Source organism: Myodes glareolus, chromosome 2 (genome assembly GCF_982192425.1).
Source record: "Myodes glareolus chromosome 2, mMyoGla1.1, whole genome shotgun sequence".
NCBI classification, from domain to species: Eukaryota; Metazoa; Chordata; class Mammalia; order Rodentia; family Cricetidae; genus Myodes; species Myodes glareolus.
The window spans coordinates 123296975-123316278 of record NC_142027.1 but is presented as its reverse complement, the minus strand read 5'-3'; the positions used below and the strand labels follow the sequence as shown (position 1 = coordinate 123316278).

The window sequence follows — 19304 nt, the reverse complement described above, 5'->3', positions numbered from 1 at the left end:
TATCTTCCCAACCACCACATATTTTAAACTTAGACCCTACTAAATCCCACAAAGGCACTATGGATTTTCTTGTTGGGGGTTTGGACAAGGTCCCTCTGTTGCCTAAGCTGGTCTTAAACTCTTGGACTATGTGATCTTCCCACTGTAGCCTCCCAAGCACCTAGCTAGTACTATAAGCATACACTAATATACACAATTTACCAGAAATCATTACTTGTGTGTTCATGTATGTGTATAAATCAGAGGTAAACGCTGGTGTCATTCCTTAAGCATCTTCTCCCTTTTGTTTGAGACAAGGTCTCTCACTGTGCTACAGTTCTGTCAAGCAGGCTAGACTAGCAGTCACTGAGCTTCCAGCAATCCACCTGTCTCTACCTTATTGCCACACGAGGTTTTTCTAACTTATTTTTTATTTTATCTCTCACTTTCGTGTATGTGTGTGTGCGTGTGCGTGTGCGTGTGTGTTTACTTCTTTCTTGTATTTCCCTGTTTTATTTTGGGGGAGTCTTTGTTTTGTGGTGCTGGGGATCAATTCAAGGGCACTACACATTAAGAGCTCCACGTCTGATCCGTATCCCCAGTGCCTCTGCTTATAAATCTTTCATTTCCCCAGTGCACTCTCCTTACTTGATCAGAGCATGTAAGAGAAAGATGGCCTGGGAGGACAGTATACACCTAGGATCCCAGACCTGGGGACAGCAAGGCAAAAAGATCAAGAGTTCAAAGTCACTTTCAGCTACACAATGAGTTGAAGGTCAGGTGGGACTACCTGAAACCTTGTCTTAAAAAAAAGTAAAAGACACAAAATATTTATATTTCTTAAAGAAAATACTGTCAGTTAAAGGCTTCATAATTGTGTTATAAATGCATCAAGTGGGAGTTTTGAAAGGACAGAAATCACAGTCAGGCCTAGGAGAAAGGGAAAGGGAAGAAATTAATTGCCAATAACCTACTACACATACAGAGGGGAAAAAAAAGAAAAGAAACAGTAGGCAAGAAGCATTTAATTTCAAAAACATCAGCTCAGCATTTTTACCTGTTAGTGTTTAATATCTGTGTGTCTATGTCTGTCCATGTTGTGCGTCTGTGTGTTCACACAAAATTGCCTATCTATATGAAGACCACAGGACAACCTCTTCCTCCATTCACCTTTATTTTTGAGACACACTCTCTCACTGGCCTGGAACTTCCCAACTAGTACAAGCTGACTGACCATCTAGCCCCAGGAACTACCTGGCTCCAGCTCCAGCTGCCCGGAACAGTGAGAAAAGCATGTGTCAGCACTCAAGGCTTTTCGTAGATACATCATGGGGATTAAAGTCAGGGGCTGTGACGGTAAGACAAACTCCATGTTGACCGAGTTCTTTCCCCAGCCTTTATTTTTGATTGTTGTTTGTTCTGCTGTCTTGAACTAGGGTCTCACTATGTTCCCCAAGCTGGCCTCCAACTCACAATGATCCACCTGCCTCAGCATACTTAGTACGAAGATTAAGGAAATGAGCCAGGCAGTGATGGCACACGCCTTTAATCCCAGTACTCAGGAGGCAGAGAAAGGCGGATCTCTGGGAGTTCAAAGCCAGCCTGGTCTACAGAGTAAGTTCCAGGACAAGGCTCCAAAAGCTACAGAGAAACCCTGTGTTAAAAAAGAAAAACAAAAAAGAAATTAAGAAAATGTACTACCACCCCTAGCTTAATTCCACTTTATTTTTTTAAAATATTTATTTACTTATTATGTATACAATATTCTGTCTTTGTGTATGTCTGCAGGCCAAAAGAGGGCACCAGACCTCATTACAGATGGTTGTGAGCCACCATGTGGTTGCCGGGAATTGAACTCAGGACCTTTGGAAGAGCAGGAAATGCTCTTAACCAATGAGCCATCTCTCCAGCCCCCTTAATTCCACTTTAAAGTAACCTTTTGGAGATTATGCAGGAAATTAGGTGAGATATAGTTGAAAAGTCGATCTGACTCTCAAGCCTATGCTTTCCCCAGCATTTTGGAAACTGAAACAATGCAAAAAACAGAAAAAAAAATCTATGATGACCAAGTTATTACAATCATAAAACAAAAGAACACACGCAGTACTCTGCATTACCTGGCTCAGTGGTCTGTCTAGGGAGGACGGTGCAAACGTCTTCTCCAAAGTGTCAGGCAAAGAGTGGTACAAGTCCTTCTCCTCCAGCTTCCAGTAAGTCAGCCCTGATGTGCACACAGAGAACAAAAAGGAGTGAGGAAAGGTTCTACACAGACAGTTCAATCACGGGTCAGTGAGAGGGCTCAGGTTAAAGATTCTTGCTTCCAAATCTGATGACCTGAGTTCTGGCCCCCAGGATTCATATAATAGAAGGAGGGAACTTCACACACACAATGGTATGTTCTTGCCGCCTAGCCCAAATAAATAAATAGATAGATAGATAGATAGATAGATAGATAGATAAATAAATATAGTAAAAATTTGCTTCAAAATATAAACCAAAATGAATTAGTAATAGCTAAAAATGTAATTTAAAGAAAATGTTATTTACAAATACAGACTTCCATGTAATCAATGTCAAGAGTTCAAATTCTCCATTAAATCTGTGTACAATGGCATATATCTGTAATTCTAGCATTTAGAAGGCAGGAGGGTGACCCTAAGTCTGAAGATAGCCTGATCTACATAGTGAGTTCTAGGCTAGCCAGGGCTATATAGTAAGACTCTGTCTCAAAAAAATATAGATAACTCCTAACAAACAATACCCTAGGTTGATCTCTGGCCTCAACAAGCATGCACGGACATGTGCTTGTATACCCCCACATGCAAGAACATGCATGTATGCAAATATGCACACACACATACATACACAGAGGAGTAGGGCTAAGGATGTAGATCAGCTGGGAGAGTGCTTGCCTAGCATGCATGAAGCCCTGAGTTCGGCACTGGAGTAGCATAAAACATGCTGACACTGCCATAATCCCAACACTGGGAGAGGCAGAGGAACAGGAGTCCAACTTTTCATCAGTTAAACAGCAACTGGGCCAATCTGGGATACATGGGATCTTTTCAAAAAGAAAAGAGGTTCACATAAAAGGTGGGGTTCTGGGGGCAGGAACTATTTTCAAAGGATGGTAAAGGCTGGTTCACTGAGAAAGTAACTACTAGGAGAGTTTCTCCCATCAGTAGGAAATATTTGAGTGGAGAAGGTGGTCAGACAAAGTCTTCAAATGAACCTCAGGCAAAAGTGGGCGGAGTCTTATCACAGAGGAAAGGCAATCAGCTCCATCCTGCTGAGCCTTGTGGGGTTCCATAAGGATGCTGGCTGTCATTCTGAGGAAATGGGAGTGCTGGCAGCCAACAAACTGAAGGGTAGACTGGCAGCAGGGAGGCAGGTCAGAAGGAGGCGGAAAGGGAGTGCCACAGCTGTGGGAGCAGTGGGAACAGGAAGAGACGGCTGGAGTCCAGTTTCTGTTCAAGCAAAGCTAATTCAAACTGGCAAGTGAATGTGCCATGTAGATAAAGGTGCTAAAATAGGGGAGCCAGTACATAAAGCCAGAAGACAGAAGAGCTGGCCATGGCTTGCAGAAAGTTTGAACTCGCTGAATCCTGTGGACAACAGAAAACGTCTGCGATGGTTTCTGTAGCTGTCTAGAGTCTCTGTGGGTGCACTCCCTCACCCCATTGCTGTAGATGGTTTCTGCAGCTATCTAGAGCCTCTGTGAGTACACTGCTTCATTCCATCGTTGTATAATTTAACACAAACGGGAAAGTTGTTGAAACAGTGGAGAGAAACACACGGTGCTTTTGGTGAAGTCAAATACTGCACACACTTCTCATACCACAGTGGAAAATGAAAGCAAACTGTGGGTAAAATAAACTCTGTAAGTTCAGAGGGCTAGAGGGATAGCTTGGTAGTAAGAGCATTTGTTGCTCTTCCAGAGGACCCAGGTCCAATTCCCAGCACCCACATGGTAGCTCACATCTGTCATTCCAGCTTCAGAGAATCTAACATCCTCTTCTGGCTTTCCATGGCACCAGGCATGGACATGGTATACAGTCACACATGTCAGCAAAACACTCATATACATAAATCAGAATAAAGATTAGAATTTTTCTTTTGAATTTAAGTTCCAGGCCATGTGCTGGAACACCTTTAATCCCAGCACATAGAGGGCAGGAGAATCTCTAAGTTTGAGGTTAGACTAATCATATATTTGAGTTCCAGGACAGCTAGGTCTACATAGTTGAGACCTGTCTTGAAAAATGTAAAAAATAGTTTAAGTTCCAAACCTGTTCCTGAATCAGACAAGCAAGAACTTGGGCTTTCAGTTGGTTTACTGAGGTAAAAGGCACAAGGATGTGTGGCGGCAGCAGCAGCATGGTTAGACTGCAAGAGAGGAAAGAGAACAACATTTAATTGGTGGGCAGTTAAATGCATTTGGCACACACTGTTGATCCAGGGATGCTCCAGGACTTAAAACAGGGGCCTCAGCAGGCCACAAAGAGCAGAGTGCTGATTCTCTGCGGCTGCGAGAACGCAGTATGAAAGACAAACAGTGCAGCTTCTCCTTCCCTGCACCATCTGTCAAAGCTGCTTTTTTTTTTTTGAACACTATGGAACTAGAGGGTCGTTAGAAGGAACTAGAAAGCTGAGAGAAGGTAAATCTATGAGTTCAGAACTAAACTGTATTTATAGTCTGCTATCGATTCTGACAGTAATTTGAGAAATCTAGAATTAGTCATTTAGTAAAAAATTAGTCGGGCATGTTGGCACATACTTTTAATCCTTGCACTTGGGAGGAAGAGGCAGGAGGATCTCTGTGAGTTTGAAGTTAGCCTGATCGACAGAGCAAGGACATCCAGGACTACAAAGAGAAACCCTGCCTGGGGGGGGGGGGGGGGGGGGCGGGGGGCTTAACCTACTAATCTGTTTATATCATCACAATTTCAATAAATCAAATGACTCAAAATCACAAATCAATATGAACCTCAAATAACAAATTAATTTTGAGTTGTTTGTGAACAACATTAAACCCAGAGCCCCAGGCACACTAGGCAAAACGCTCTACCTCTAAGTTACAATTCAGCACTTCCTTCTGTTTCTGTGAGACAGGGTCCTGCTATAAAGCCCAGGATGACCTGAAACTCATCACCTTCATATCTCCAGTAACAGACTCTTCTGTGTGTGTGTGTGTGTGTGTGTGTGTGTTGGTGACAGAGATCAAACCCAGGTCACATGCTAGAAAAGCACTTTACCATAAACTACATTCCCTAGCCCTTTGTTTGGGGTTTTAATTTTTTATCATCATTATTATGTATTTGGGTACTATGCCTGCCTGTATGCCCATGGACCATTTGTGTGGTTGGTGCCTATGGATGTCAGAAGATAGTATCAGGTAATCTGAGTCTAAAGTTACAGATAGTTGTGAGCTACCATATGGGGGTTGGGAACTGAACCCAGATCCTCTGAAAAAACAGCCCATGCTCTTAACCATTAAGCAATCTCTCCAGTCCCAAACCGTTGTTTTTTTGAGACAGAGACTTGCTATATAGCCCAGGCTGGTCTAGAGTTCACTATGCAGTCCAGACTGACTGTGGACTCATGGTCATCCTGCTTTCTATCCTCTAAGTGCTAGGATTACAAGTGTATGACACCAGGCTCTCAGCCTGTTACTTCTCATATACAAATAAGTGGTTGCTAGTCACAGCAAAGAATAAAAGTACTTATTACCCCTTCTAATTAAAAACAAAAACAAAAAAACATGGCGTTCAAGAGGTGACCCAGCAGCTGAGGGTTAAGAGCAAGTATTTCTCTTGCAAAGGACCCTGATTCAGTTCACAGCCCTCACTCACATCAGATGGCTTACACCTACAACTTCCGGCCTCCATAGGTGCCTGCAGGTGTATACACACACACACACACACACGAATCATCGTATCTCTAACACTGTCTGTCACACACAAATCTATTGTCTAGAGATGGGCAAGCACAGTGGAGTGCTGGCTGCACACAAAGAGCCTCTGCTAGGTTTCATGCTCACCACTACAAAGAAATGAAAAGCTGCCTCAGAGATGTTTAGCAAGGACATTTTCTTCTTTCTTCCTTTTCTTTATTTTTTTAATTTTTTTATTTTTGGTTTTTTGAATGTATCGAGGTTTCTCTGTGTATCCCTGGCAGTCTTGGAACTAGTAATTCAGATATCTGCTAGCCTCGGCCTCCTGAATGCTGGGATTAAAGGCGTGTGCCACCACACCCAGCAATACCTTCACCAATATCTTACTAGGTGCTCCTCCTCTTTGATCCTCCACAAGTCAAAGGACCTGGGCAGTACTTTATTAGAAGGTACAAATTAATCACAAGTCTGCTGCACAAGGTACCATTCTACCTCTTTTTTATCAAGATACCAATTGATTCTTAGAACTCCTGACTGTTCCAGTCTGGAAAAGTAATTATCAAGGACCAAGTCAAGCACTCCCAAAGAAAATATTTAGAACTCACACTGCTTCTGAGGTTCAGTCCTCAGGCCAGGAGCAAACACATACCATGCACTAGAATACTGCTATACACAATGGCTGGCTGCAAGCCTCTGGGCAAATGAATCCCTCTCCTCCCACACACCCTTAAAAGGCCATCCACTGAAGAAAGGGCCCACTTGAAATAAAGTAACAGCATGATTCAACAAAGACCTTCTAAATATAAGCCCCCTTAGTCAGAGATGCTGGCCTGAGCCCAGCTGAAGGACCTACTCAGGAGCATATCTCAGAGCCCATCGGAGAAACCCAAGTCCTTCAGTTCATGAAATGGAAACAAAGGACCAAAGAAACAGCAATTTAGCCCTGGAAAACGCTTGTGCCACACAATGCACCAAGTCCAGATGGACTTCAAAGTAGCTATTTCCCAGAACAAACCAGCACTGTGCAAGAGGAAAAGCCCATCAGAGGAGAACTCTGATAAGCAGTTCCCACTACGGAATGAAACTGAAAACACTGGGCACAGAGAAAGGCTCAAGTAAAGAGTGTCCAACTTCTGTGAATCCAGAATTCTCCAACAAAGAAATGCATCAGGCATGCCATCCCCACGTCACCAGCCTCTGTGGAGTACGCTCTGAGTGGGGCTCTCATTGTGAGCTACTGTGCCACCGATGGTGGGATGTCATTGTTTTGGAATGGTAGTCTGAAGCTATTTGGAGATTAGGGTAGAAAATTGCTAATTTTTTGTAGTAGTTTGGCATAAAGTGAGAACATTCTTCTACATAACAGTTTTTTCTGTTTTATAAAACTTAACACTGAAATGCCATCTCACTCTCTACACCTCCAGAGATAAGGTCACTGTGAGTTCTAGGCCAGCCTAGAACTACATAGTGAGTTCCAGCTAGACAGGACTACACAGTGAGATCTAGACTCAAAAAAATAAAATTTAAAAAAGACTGAGGGACAAGGACGGTGAGATGGCTCAGAGGGTGCAAGTGCTTGTTGCTGCCTGACGGCCTGCACTCCGTCGCCAGAGCCTGACTCTCATAAGTTGTGCTCTGACGTCCACAGTTGAGCTCAGTGTGCACACACACACACCCAAAGTAAGTAGAGAGTAAACAGATAATGAAAAAAAAAGCGAAGACCTGGGAACACTTACGACATGTTTCCTAGGATAACAGCAAGCCCACACTCAGGATAATCAGGACATAGTTCATAAGGCACTGAGCCTTTCAGCTTGTCAAGGACCTGATTGGGGAATGTCCATGTAGGGTACTAAGTGATACTATCTATTCCATTACAATTTAGGCCATGGTGGCAACAACATACACTGGAACTTTATGTCTATGACCCTTTACTAAACACAGTCACTGGGTCAGCAAAAGATGCATACAGAGTGTAAACATTTCATCTTGCAGAGTATGGTGGTGTACTACCACAGTCCTGCTACTCAGGAGGCTGGGAGGCAAGAGGAAGAGACGGCCTGGGTTAGACAGCAAACTCAACCACAAGACAAAAATTAATCTATTACCAATTTATAATTCAGATTATAAATCAGAATTGTTCAAATTTCAACAGTTTTAAGAAAGGTATTTCAAAGTGCTCATACATATAGTACTACTTGTTGCAATGTACTAGCAAGAGATACTATTTGAAGGTATTCTTTGCCGTGCTAAGGAAAAGACCCAGGAGCTCATGTGCACACGTGCACATGTCAGTCAAGTATTCTACCACTGAGCTACACCCCAAGCCAAAGCTTTCTTGGTTTTTTAATGAACTAGGGTTTGGAGGATTGTTTTTGTTTTTTGTTTTTGTTTGTCTGTTTCTTTGGTTTGGTTTGTCATGACAGGGTTTCTCCGTAAGGCTTTGGTTATCTTGTAACTCAATTCTGTAGACCAGGCTGGTGTTGAATTCAGAGATCCACCTGCCTCTGCCTTCTGAATGCTGGGATTAAAGGGGTGGGCCACCACCACCCAGCATAATGGCTTTCTTTAATGGATCACTTTCTTGCTAAATGCAAACATTTAATTACTAAGAGAGTAGGTGATCTACAATCCCCCCCTTTTTATAATTATGAATGGATGGATGCTTTGACTGCAAGATGTATGGATGCTTTGCCTGTATATATGTCTAGGCATTTGGTGCAGTGCTCATGGGGGCCAGAAAAGGGAATCAAATTCCCTGGAGCTGGAGTACACACTGTTGTAAGTTGCCACTGGGTGCTGGGAATCGAACTCAGGTCCTCTACAAGGCAGCTACCACTTTTAACCATCTCTCAATCATCATTTCTGTAGAATTTTGTCCTTCATTAGCTCAAATTTCTTGTCTACTAAAGAAGCTGCATTTATGGGGGCTGGAGAGATGATTCAGAGGTTAAGAGCACTGCCTGCTCTTCCAAAGGTCCTGAGTTCAATTTCCAGCAACCACATGGTGGCTCACAACCATCTGTAATGGGGTCTGGTGCCCTCTTCTGGCCTGCAGACATACACACAGACAGAATATTGTATACATAATAAATAAAACAAATATTTAAAAAAAAAGAAGCTGCATTTAAAGTAAATCACAGTCAATCCTGAGACAAAAAAAAAAAAAAGATTTGTGCAATTCAAGGCTGAACAGATACTCAGTGGATAGGAGCACTTACTATTCTTGCAGAGGACTTAGTACCCAGAACCCACATGGGGCTCATAACCACTAGCAACACCACAGCATCCCATGCCCTCTTCAGACCTCTAGAGGCACTGCATGCATGTGGTGCATAAGGACGCATGCAAACAAACACTCATACACATGAAATTCAACAAGTCTTAAAACAAAACAAAACAAAACCAAAAAAAAAACGGGTGGTGGTAGCGCACACCTTTAATCCCAGCACTTGGGAGCAGAGGCAGGCGGATCTCTGTGAGTTCCAGGCTGGTCTAGTCTACAGAGAGAGTTCCAGGACAATAAGGGCTACACAGAAAAACCTGGCCTCCAAAAACAAAGAAAAGGAAGGAAGGAAGGGAAGGAGGGAGGGAGGGAAGGAGGAAAGGAGGAAGAAAGGAAAAAAGAAAGAAAGAAAGACAAAAAAAAAGATTTGTAAATAAACAAAGGAGTAAAAACACAGCAACCCAGTGTGACCATTTATCACCTACTGTTTCAACTGGAGGCTTCCGGTTTAACTCACTCCCTGGCTTAGGTCTTGAGTAGCCATCTTCTGTATGTGCTTGCTTTTGTTGGTTCTGCTTCAGCTTTTGTGCCCATGACGTTATAGACTTACTACTTAAAAGGAGAAAAATAAAATAGTTTAAAAGCCATTAGTCAGCACAGTACCTACTGCTTCAGTGGGCAGTGTTTTGCTTTTCTACTAGTAGTAAAATGGGGCAGATGCAATGGTGCACACCTTGATTCCAGCACTCAGGGGGCAAAGACAGCAGATTTCTGTAAGTGTGAGACCAGACCAGTCTATACAGCATGTTCTGGGAGAGTTAGGGTTATATAGAGTCCTATCTCAAAGAAACAAAAACAAAAAAATGATGTTTTACTGATTCTCCTAAAACTCCTTCTTGTAGTAATATTTTGTTTGTGTTTTAACAAATAAAGCTTGCCTGAAGATCAGAGTGCAAAGCTAAACCACTAGAGGACAGGGAGTGGTGGCACACGCTTTTAATACCTGCATTGCAGAAACAGAGGCAGACAGATCTCTGTTAGTTCAAGCCACCCTGGGCTACACAAGATTGAATCTTCTAAAAGAGACACAGAGCTCACGCAAAGATGATCCCAGGACTTGGGATCACACACTTTTAATCTCAGCACTAGGGAGGTGGAGACAGGAGTAATATAGCTGGGCAGAATGAGGAATATAAGGGGGAGGAGGCAGGAGCTTAGTGCAGTCTGAGGTTTTGGTAGAGACAGTTGCAGTCTGAGTATGAAGCCTGAGGAGACAATCTGAGGACAGGATGGCTCCTTCGGTCTGAGCATTGAGAGAGGTAAAAAAAATTCTCCCGTGGCTAGCTGCTTTACTTCTCTGATCTTCAACATTGACCCCTGTATCTGACTCTGGGTTTTTATTATTAAGACCAACTAGAATTCATGCTACACTTTCTTATTTTAAAGATTTATTTTTCTGGGGAGATGGCTCAGAGTTTAAGAGAAACGGGTTCAATTTCCAGCACCCACATGGCAGCTCAAACTGTCTGTAATGCCAGCTCCAAGTGATCCAACACCCTCACAGAGACATACCTGCAAGCAAAACACCAATGCACATAAATAAAAAAGTAAAAGTGTTTCTTTTTTTTCTCTTTGAGACAGGGTTTCTCTGTGTAGCCCAGGCTATCCTGGAACTTGCTCTGTAGACCAGGATGGTCTCAGAGATCTGCCTGCCTCTGTCTCCCAAGTGCTGGGATTAAAGGAGTATACCACCACTGACCAGCCAAAAAGTAAAAAGACTTTTATGGATACGAATGTTTTGCCTATGTTTATTTGTGAATACTACATGCCTACAGAGGTCTGATGCCTGCAAAAGCTAAAAGAGGACATTAGTATACTACCCTTGGAGTTCCAGGTCACTGTGAGCCACTGTGTGGGTGCTGGGAACCAGACTCAGGTCCTCTGCAACAGCAGCAAGCACTCTTAAACCACTCAACCATCCTCCAACTGCAAATTTTTCCTAAATTTTTATTCATTCATTCATTGATGTGTTTATTTATCCATGTATTTGCATGGTGTATGTGTGCCACAGTGTGCACATAAAGGCCAGAGAACAAGTTTGTGGAATCAATTATCTCTTTCCACCATGGGTTAAGGGGATAGAGTTCAGGTCATTAAACTTGTATGGCAAGCACCTTTATCCAGGGCCATCCCACTGATCCTGCCTGATTCTCCTAACTCTTTTTCTTTCCTTTCCTTTTTTTTTTTCTTTTCTTTTCTTTCTTTCTTGAGACTCTCCATTATATAGCCCTTGTCCTGGAACTTGCTATATAAACCAGGCTGGTCTTGAACTCAAGAGATCTACCTGCCTCTGCTAAGGTTAAAGGCATGTACCACCATACCCAGCTTCTAAAACACATTTCAGATGTGTAAAACTGAAAACTTACGGGAAACCACAAAATTTCATAAGATTTATTGTTGTTTTTTATTTTGAAGTATTTTTTTTATATTTATTTTATTATGTATACAATATTCTGTCTGCGTGTATGCCTGAAGGCCAGAAGAGGGCACCAGACCTCATTACAGATGGTTGTGAGCCACCATGTGGTTGCTGGGAATTGAACTCAGGACCTTTTGGAAGAGCAGGCAATGCTCTTAACCGCTGAGCCATCTCTCCAGCCCCGATTTTGAAGTATTTTTAGTTTTTATTTTTTCTTTTCAGGATGGTCCTGGATGTAGACCAGGCTAGCCTTCAACTCGGAGATCCTCCTGCCTCTGCCTCCCAAGTACTGGGATTAAAGGCATGCCCCACCACACCCAGCCTAAATTTAAGAGTCTTTTTTAGCCAGGCTGTGGTGGTGCACGCCTTTAATCCCAGCACTCAGGAGGCAGAGGCAGGCGAATCACTGTGAGTTCGAGGTCAGCCTGGTCTACAGAGTGAGTTCCAGGACAGGCTCCAAAGCTACACAGAGAAACCCTGTCTCAAGAAAGAAAGAAAAGAAAAAAAAAAAGAAAGAAAGAAAGAAAGAAAAAAGTCTTTTTTTAAAAGTTGATTTTATTTATGGATGTGTTACCTGCATGCTATATATATGCACTACACTACAAATGTAAAGGGACCTAGGGAGCCAAGAGAGGGTATTAGATCAACTAGAACTGCAATTACAATTGTTAGCCACCATGTTTGTTCTGGGAACAGAACTCAGGTCCTGTAAAAGAGCATCCAGAGCTCTTAACTGCCAAGCACTCTCCAGCCCCACATTTAACAGTCATAAGCACTGAACATGGGAAAAGTCGGGATCTGTTTATTTCAGTTCTCCACATGCAGCTCCAATGTAAGAATCAGATTTTAATTGTAAAACTGATTTGTGTCCAAAATTATTTCATTCTACTGTGGACCAAATAAAAAAAGGATTATTTACTATATTCTAAATGTCATTAATAAACAAGCAAAAGCCACTTTAAATTACTGAGTAATTCTACTTACCTATTTGCTTTTCCACTATATACTTCTGAAATCTTGTTTTCACTAAGAAAATTATGTTCAAATTCACCAGGAAAAGTAGAAACATCTTCCTTTAGAGGTGCACAAAGCTCTTCAGGGGTCTGTGCAAAAAAGTTTATGGCTGCTGTGCCACCTACAGGGGCATGTGCCTGCACCGCAGGGGCTGTGTGCTGCCCCTTGGAAGCCTCCTCAGGCTCCATGGGCTCTGGGGGCTCCTTAGCCTTGTGCGTGTTCATCTCCAGGATACAGAAGGTGCCGTAGCCACTGCTCACTGAGCTGCTGTCCACATTGCAGTCTGGGTGGGACGTGGACAATTCTGGCTGTGTCTCGGGTCCCTTAGACTCTGGGTAACTGGTAACAGACTCATTTCTTTCGCTGTTTTCAGAAAAGCAGCCCATTTGGCTTTCTGAGGACACCTGTTGCTCACTGACAGAGCCGCTGCTCCAGGAAGGCCAGGAAGCAGTGCTGAGCTGCAGTTTCACCAACTTCCTTATCTCCTCCTGGATGCGCTGAGAGCAAAAAGGGTAGAGAAGTACTTTCAACACTTCTTTTTTTGCTGTTGTTGGTTTTTTGAGACAGGGTTTCTCTGTAGTTTTGGAGCCTGTCCTGGAACTCGCTCTTGTAGACCAGGCTGGCCTCGAACTCACAGAGATCTGCCTGCCTCTACATCCCAAGTGCTGGGGTTAAAGTCATGTGCCACCACCGCCCAGATTACATTAAACATTTTTTAATGTTAAGAAAAGTCCATGCTATTATTCTAAATGTGGTGTCTTATCTTCAAAAACAAAATTAATGCATAAACTGTTTTGTCTGCCAATCTCACAAATGCAAAGCATCGATGTCTGAGGTAACTCACCTGGATCTGCCTGTGAAACTGCTCCTGCTGGGCAACAATCTGCTCCTGGCACTGTCGCTCAACCACGCTGAACAGCTGCAACCACTTGGCCTAAGAAATTATAAAGAATCTGCACTGAACATAATTTTAACCTAAGACGCCACAAGAAAAACACTCTAGTGAGAAACATACCCCTTCTTTGTCTGATTATTTTTAGACAAGGTCTCATTCTGTAGCCCAAGCTGGCCTGAAACCCACTATGCAGCCCAGTTTGGGCTCAAACTCACAGCAATCCCCCTACCTTAGCTTCCTAAATTATGGGATTATAGGCACCAAGCCTGGAAAAAAAATATGTTTGATTTTTGGTTTTTCGAGGCAAGATTTCTCTGTAGCTTTGGTGCCTGTCCTGGAACTAGCTCTGTAGACCAGGCTGGCCTAGAACTCACAGAATTCTGCCTTCCTCTGCTTCCCAAGTGCTGGGATTAAAAGCAAGTGCCACCACTGCCCATCAACACTTGTTTTTTAAATTATTATTTTAATGTAAAATTTATAGGCCAGTTTAAATAATGCAAAATACATATTCAGTGCAATACTACAAAGGCAAAGGTAAGTATCTTTTTTAATGTAATCTGCAATCTGGAAAAATCTGCCAAAATCTTGTTTTTAATAATCTATGCCTTATTAAAAATAAATCTGTGCCTTATTTTTCAAATGTAATCTTTTTTAATATTTACTTTTATTTTATGTGCCTTGGTGTTTTACCTATATGTATGTCTATGTGAGGGTGCTGAATCCCCTGGAACTGAACTTACAGACAGTTGTGAGCTACCATGTGGGTGCTAAGAATTAAACCTAGGTCCTCTGGAAGAGCAGTCAAGTGCTCGTAACTGCTGAGCCATCTCTCCAGCCCCTCAAATGGAATCTTAAATTGTCTCCTGTTGTTGCCCATATGGAGGAGGCCAGAAGAAGGCATCAGATCCCCTGGAACTGGAGTTACAGGTGATAAGCAGTCATGTGGGTGCTGTGAATGGAACACTGATCCTCTGGAAAGCAGCCTGTGCTCTTAGCCACTGAGCCATCTCTCCAGGTCTGTTACTATATTCTTTTAAAAACTTCTTATGGCAGGTAGTTCTTTCCTGTCACCACGTGGTGCCCAGGGTGTAAACCCAGGTCATCAGGCATGGAGGCAAGCATCCTTACCTACTGAGCCATCTCATCAGCCCCATTATTTCTGATTAGTAAAGTACTGGACAGTACCAGGTACAATAGTATATACCTACAGTCATAGCACTCAGCAAACTGAGGCAGGAGGGAGATTGGTCTAGACTATACATGGAAACAAAAGCCCTCCTAATAGCTGCACTTTGTCTGTGCATGTGCATATGTGTGTATGCATTCATGTATGCGTGTACACATATGGAAACCAGACAGAAATGAGCGAGCTAAACACCTTGTTTTTTTGAAAACGGGTCTCTCACTGGGATCTGAGACTTGCCAATTATGTAAAGCTAGCCCAGGAACCCCAGTTCTACCTCGAGAGCATTAGGGCTACAAGAGCCACTATCCTACCCAGCTTTTTATGTGGGTGCTAGGGATCGAAGTCAGGTTTTCATGCTTGTGTGGCAAGTACTTTGTCAACTAAGCCATCTCCCCCCCAGCCTCTAGATTTGTCTTCCATTCCTCATCCTATCTCCTCATAAAAGCTAACAATCTCCTTAAGAACTGAAATGTGCCCTGAAGACTCTCACATACAAAAATAAAAACAAATTAGTAGAGTACTTTTACTTTTACTGAAGTGTTCCAAACACTGTGGAGCTCAAGTGCAAGGAACAAAAAGCTGATTCCCTGGCATGCTGTGGAACTGGCCTTGACTACCCTCCAGAACCCACACTAAGGTCACGAATCCTCCTGACTACCAAGAGCAGTAAGCACTTCCCTAACGAGACACAAAGCCAGACTAGGGCACAGATTCTCCAGAAGGATGAATCCCACCGTAAGTCTGGTGCTGACCTGCTCAGCAATAGGTGGTGTGCAAGTGGCACACGACATCAGTGAAAAGCATCCTGCCCACAGCTCTGCTCCTCACCTCTTACAGCCTTTCCACCCTAGCACTGCTTTCTGCCTCGTACTGCTGCACACTCCTCCAACTTCACCCCCACCCCCGCACCTCTTCCTGGTCTTTGGGCCTTTAGAGATGCCTTCACCTCCCAGCTTTGGAAGCTCCCTCCCCAGCTCTTCACACACACTGTTGTCCTTCCAACCTACAATCCCAGGCTACCGCCTCCTCCCACCATCCCAAGCATTTTTCTATTCCTCGACTTGTCTCTGTTTTATATTTTTAAAAAAGTAACTACATTTGTGCAGTTTTGTGCATATTGCCCCAAGCATGCTGAAGTCTGTTTCAGAAATGAACCTGGTCACTAGCTCAGAAGAGAACGTTACTCTAGTCTCAGTCATTAGGGTAGCAATAGTAGATTCCCTCTTTAGCTACGCCCTCACAGAAAGTTTTAAACTGCAGAGACACCAGAAAACTTCACAGACACATTATGAACATGGATGTGGCATTTACATATTATAATAGTCTTTGCTATAAACAATTTCCATTTCCTTTATATCACAGTTAAGTAGGGGTGTGTGGGTGTGTGTCCATGCACATCAGCAGGCATGTATGGCTGCAGACTGACCTAGGTGAATAATAAGCAAGCATCTGTTACCTTACTATTTTGTTTCTTTGTTTGTTTTTCGAGACAGGGTTTCTCTGTAGCTTTGGAGCCTGTCCTGGAACTCACTCTGCAGACCAGGCTGGCCTCAAATTCACAGAGATCCACCTGCCTCTACCTCCTGAGTGCTGGGATTAAAGGCATGCACCACCACCACCTGGCCTGTTATTTTTTTTTCTCTTTTAAACAGGGTTTCTCTGTGTAGCGTTCGCTGCCCTGGAACTTTCTGTGTAAACCATGCTGGTCTTGAACTCACAGAGCTCTGTTTGTCTCTACCTTCCGAGTACTGGGATTAAAGGTGTGCGCCACCACCTACACTAATTTTTAAAAGCTAGTGCAAATAGGTTATTTTACCTATAATTTTCACTTCAGAATAATATGAACTGATTTTACTTTTAAAAAAACTATTGAGGGGCTGGAGAGATGGCTCAGTGGTTAAGAGCATTGCCTGCTCTTCCAAAGGTCCTGAGTTCAATTCCCGGCAACCACATGGTGGCTCACAACCATCTGTAATGAGGTCTGGTGCCCTCTTCTGATCTGCAGACATACACACAGACAGAATATTGTATACATAATAAATAAATAAATATTTAAAAAAAAAAAACTATTGAGGAAAACGCATTAATACTGAGATAAATAAATAAATAAATAGATGAATAAAAAGTTTTTAAAAAACTACTATAAAAAGAGGCCTACAGGCTGGGGGGGGGGTGCACACCTTTAATCCTAGCACTCAGAAGGCAGAGGTAGGCAGATCTTTGTGAGTTCCAGAACAGCCTGGCTTACAGAGGGAGTTCTAGGACAGGCTCCAAAGCTACAGAGAAACCCTCTCTCAAAAAACCAAACCCCCCCAAAAAGAAAAAGAAAATGTAAACACCTCTTTTCTTTTCACCCCATAACTGTTATTACTGTACACATAACGCAAAGTGCTAAAAGGCTAAAAACACCTAGCTAAAGCAAACTAAGGATATTGTCACTCTGCGCACTCAGAATATAAGGAAGGTTTTGTGTTTAGCAAAGTAGATTAGTTCTTCTGAGCATCAGGAAACACACAACCGTATTCCAAAAGGGACATGAACACCAGAAACTCAGGGGAAACCATCAGACCTTAAGGCTTGCATAACACCTGACCTTTCTGATCCTAAAACACTACTCCAAAATATTGGTGGTTTCTGTTGTTTTCACACAACTACAAAAGCACACTAAATAAAACCAGGAAGTCCTATGGAAGTGACCAGAGAGTGCACTATCCTTTCTGAAAAAGCAGTAAGTGGCTCTTCACTGAGTAGCCAACCTTGCAGACAAGTGAGAACTCACAAAACATTACCTCAGTGAAGAATCAAACAAAAACATGCTTTTTAAAACTTTAGCCCAGGGCTGGAGAGATGGCTCAGTGGTTAAGAACACTGGCTGCTCTTTCATAGACCTGAGTTCAAGTCATAGCAACCAAACTGTGGTTCACAACTACCTGTAATGAGATCTGGCGCCCTCTTCTGGCCTGCAGGCAGATATGCAGACAGAACATTGTATACATAATAAATAAATCTTAAAAAAAAAAAAAAAAAAAAAACCTCTAGATCAGTCTCCTCCTCCTCAGAATTCCACTAACTCTGCATCAACCAAGGTTGAACTCTGCATACAAGAGCCCAGGGCCAAGACTATGAGCCTGGAATCATCCACAAGGAAATCCAGGCCCAACCATTTTTCTAAATCAATACATTAAACTCGGAAATACAGTCTCTCTCTAACTTCAGGTGTTGATTCAAATTACTAAATAACAATTTCTAATCAAACACAAGTTTTCAGAAATAAACTGTGCTGTGGTAGTTGCTCTTGGTCCTATTTACATGTTACTGGTCACAGGTTAATGAATAGACACACAGGAAAAATAGTTCATCAAACTTGTTTTCCCCAGACGCTGGGTTAGAACCCAGGGTCTCATGCATGCTAACCATGTACCATGCCCCTGAGCTACATCTCCAGACCAGGCCATGCTGGGTCTTAAGGGCATCGCACACAAATACATCTTATGGGTCTTCCACGTTGGCTCAGTGATTGCTAGGAGAAAAACATAAAAAACCATTGGAGAAAAATGAAAAGTTGCCAACTACAGTGGCTCAAACCCCACATTCCAGTGCTTGGGAAGCTAAGGCAGGACACTGCCAAGAACTGAAGGCAAGGCTGGGGGACAGAATGAGACCTGGGCTAGAGTGAGACCCTGCTTCAAACTACCACAACTGCTCAAATTTCTGAAAAGCTCATTTTAAATGCAAATTCTTTGAAGTCATTATATTTGGGGTGACTGCTACTGAAAATCTTTCTTTCCGTTTTATATTCTAAAAACACAAGTTATGGTTCTAAAAGTACAATTAATGTTAAAAACTGCTTAGAGTTTGATAATTACGTTTGCATTTCTATAAAACATTACAACCTGTTATGTAGTCTAAAGAGCAAAGAGGTCTGGCATGGTAGAGTCCACCTTTAGTCTCAGCACTCGAGAGGCAGGGTCAGGAAAATCTCTGTGAGATTTAGGCTAGCCTAGTCTACACAGTAAGCTCCAAGTCAGACAGAGCTACATAAAGAGTCTGTCTCAAAAAACAAACCAATAAATGAAAAAAAGGCCATCTTGAGTATTATTCTCCAAAACAAAATTTGTAAGTATCCTTTTATGTGTCAGTCTTTAAGTCTGTTTCTGATTCTCCTTTTCCCTGGCTTATTTCCAGGGCTAGGAGCGCACACCACCACCAACTCCCATACTTCAACAGGGAGATGTTCATAAGAATTAAATTTCCACCACGGTTTAACCAAAGAAGTCACTGCCGCGAAAAGCAGACAGGTCAAACATCAGAAGAATGCGTTAGGCACAAAATAGAGGCCTGAATTTATCATAAGAGCATTCAAAGTACTCCGGGCAAAGAAGATTCAGGTTTAAAACTGAGGACGACTTGAAGAGTCACTTAGAAAACTGTGATTAGTAACACTGGTAACAGTCCAAGGGTGCTCGGAACAGAGACTTCAGTCCACAAGGAGTCTCCAAGTCTGCCTCTGTGGCCATGGTGTCCCATCTCCCTTCTCTTGTTATCAGTTATCTTATGCTTGGTCATTTGACTGTAGAATTAAGGTTAAATATCATGCTCTTCTGGACATAAATTTCTAACAATTCAGTAGAG

The 19304-nt window shown here is 42.7% G+C and overlaps 1 protein-coding gene across 8 annotated transcripts in view; it reads right to left on the bottom strand.

The window, feature by feature from the left end:
* The window catches only part of Mphosph9 (M-phase phosphoprotein 9), a 73394-nt gene that overhangs the window by 47916 nt on the left and 6174 nt on the right, over positions 1-19304 (bottom strand). For 7 of the 8 annotated variants that reach the window (XM_048447235.3, XM_048447234.3, XM_085679064.2 and 4 more), the window contains exons 4-8: positions 13436-13525; positions 12562-13088; positions 9584-9710; positions 4269-4365; positions 2097-2200 (exon numbers count right to left, since the gene is read on the bottom strand). In XM_048447235.3, coding sequence (XP_048303192.3) covers positions 2097-2200; positions 4269-4365; positions 9584-9710; positions 12562-13088; positions 13436-13525 — 945 coding nt within the window. The remainder of the gene's footprint in view (positions 1-2096; positions 2201-4268; positions 4366-9583; positions 9711-12561; positions 13089-13435; positions 13526-19304) is intronic. The other variant, XM_085679058.2, reaches the window with a different exon arrangement.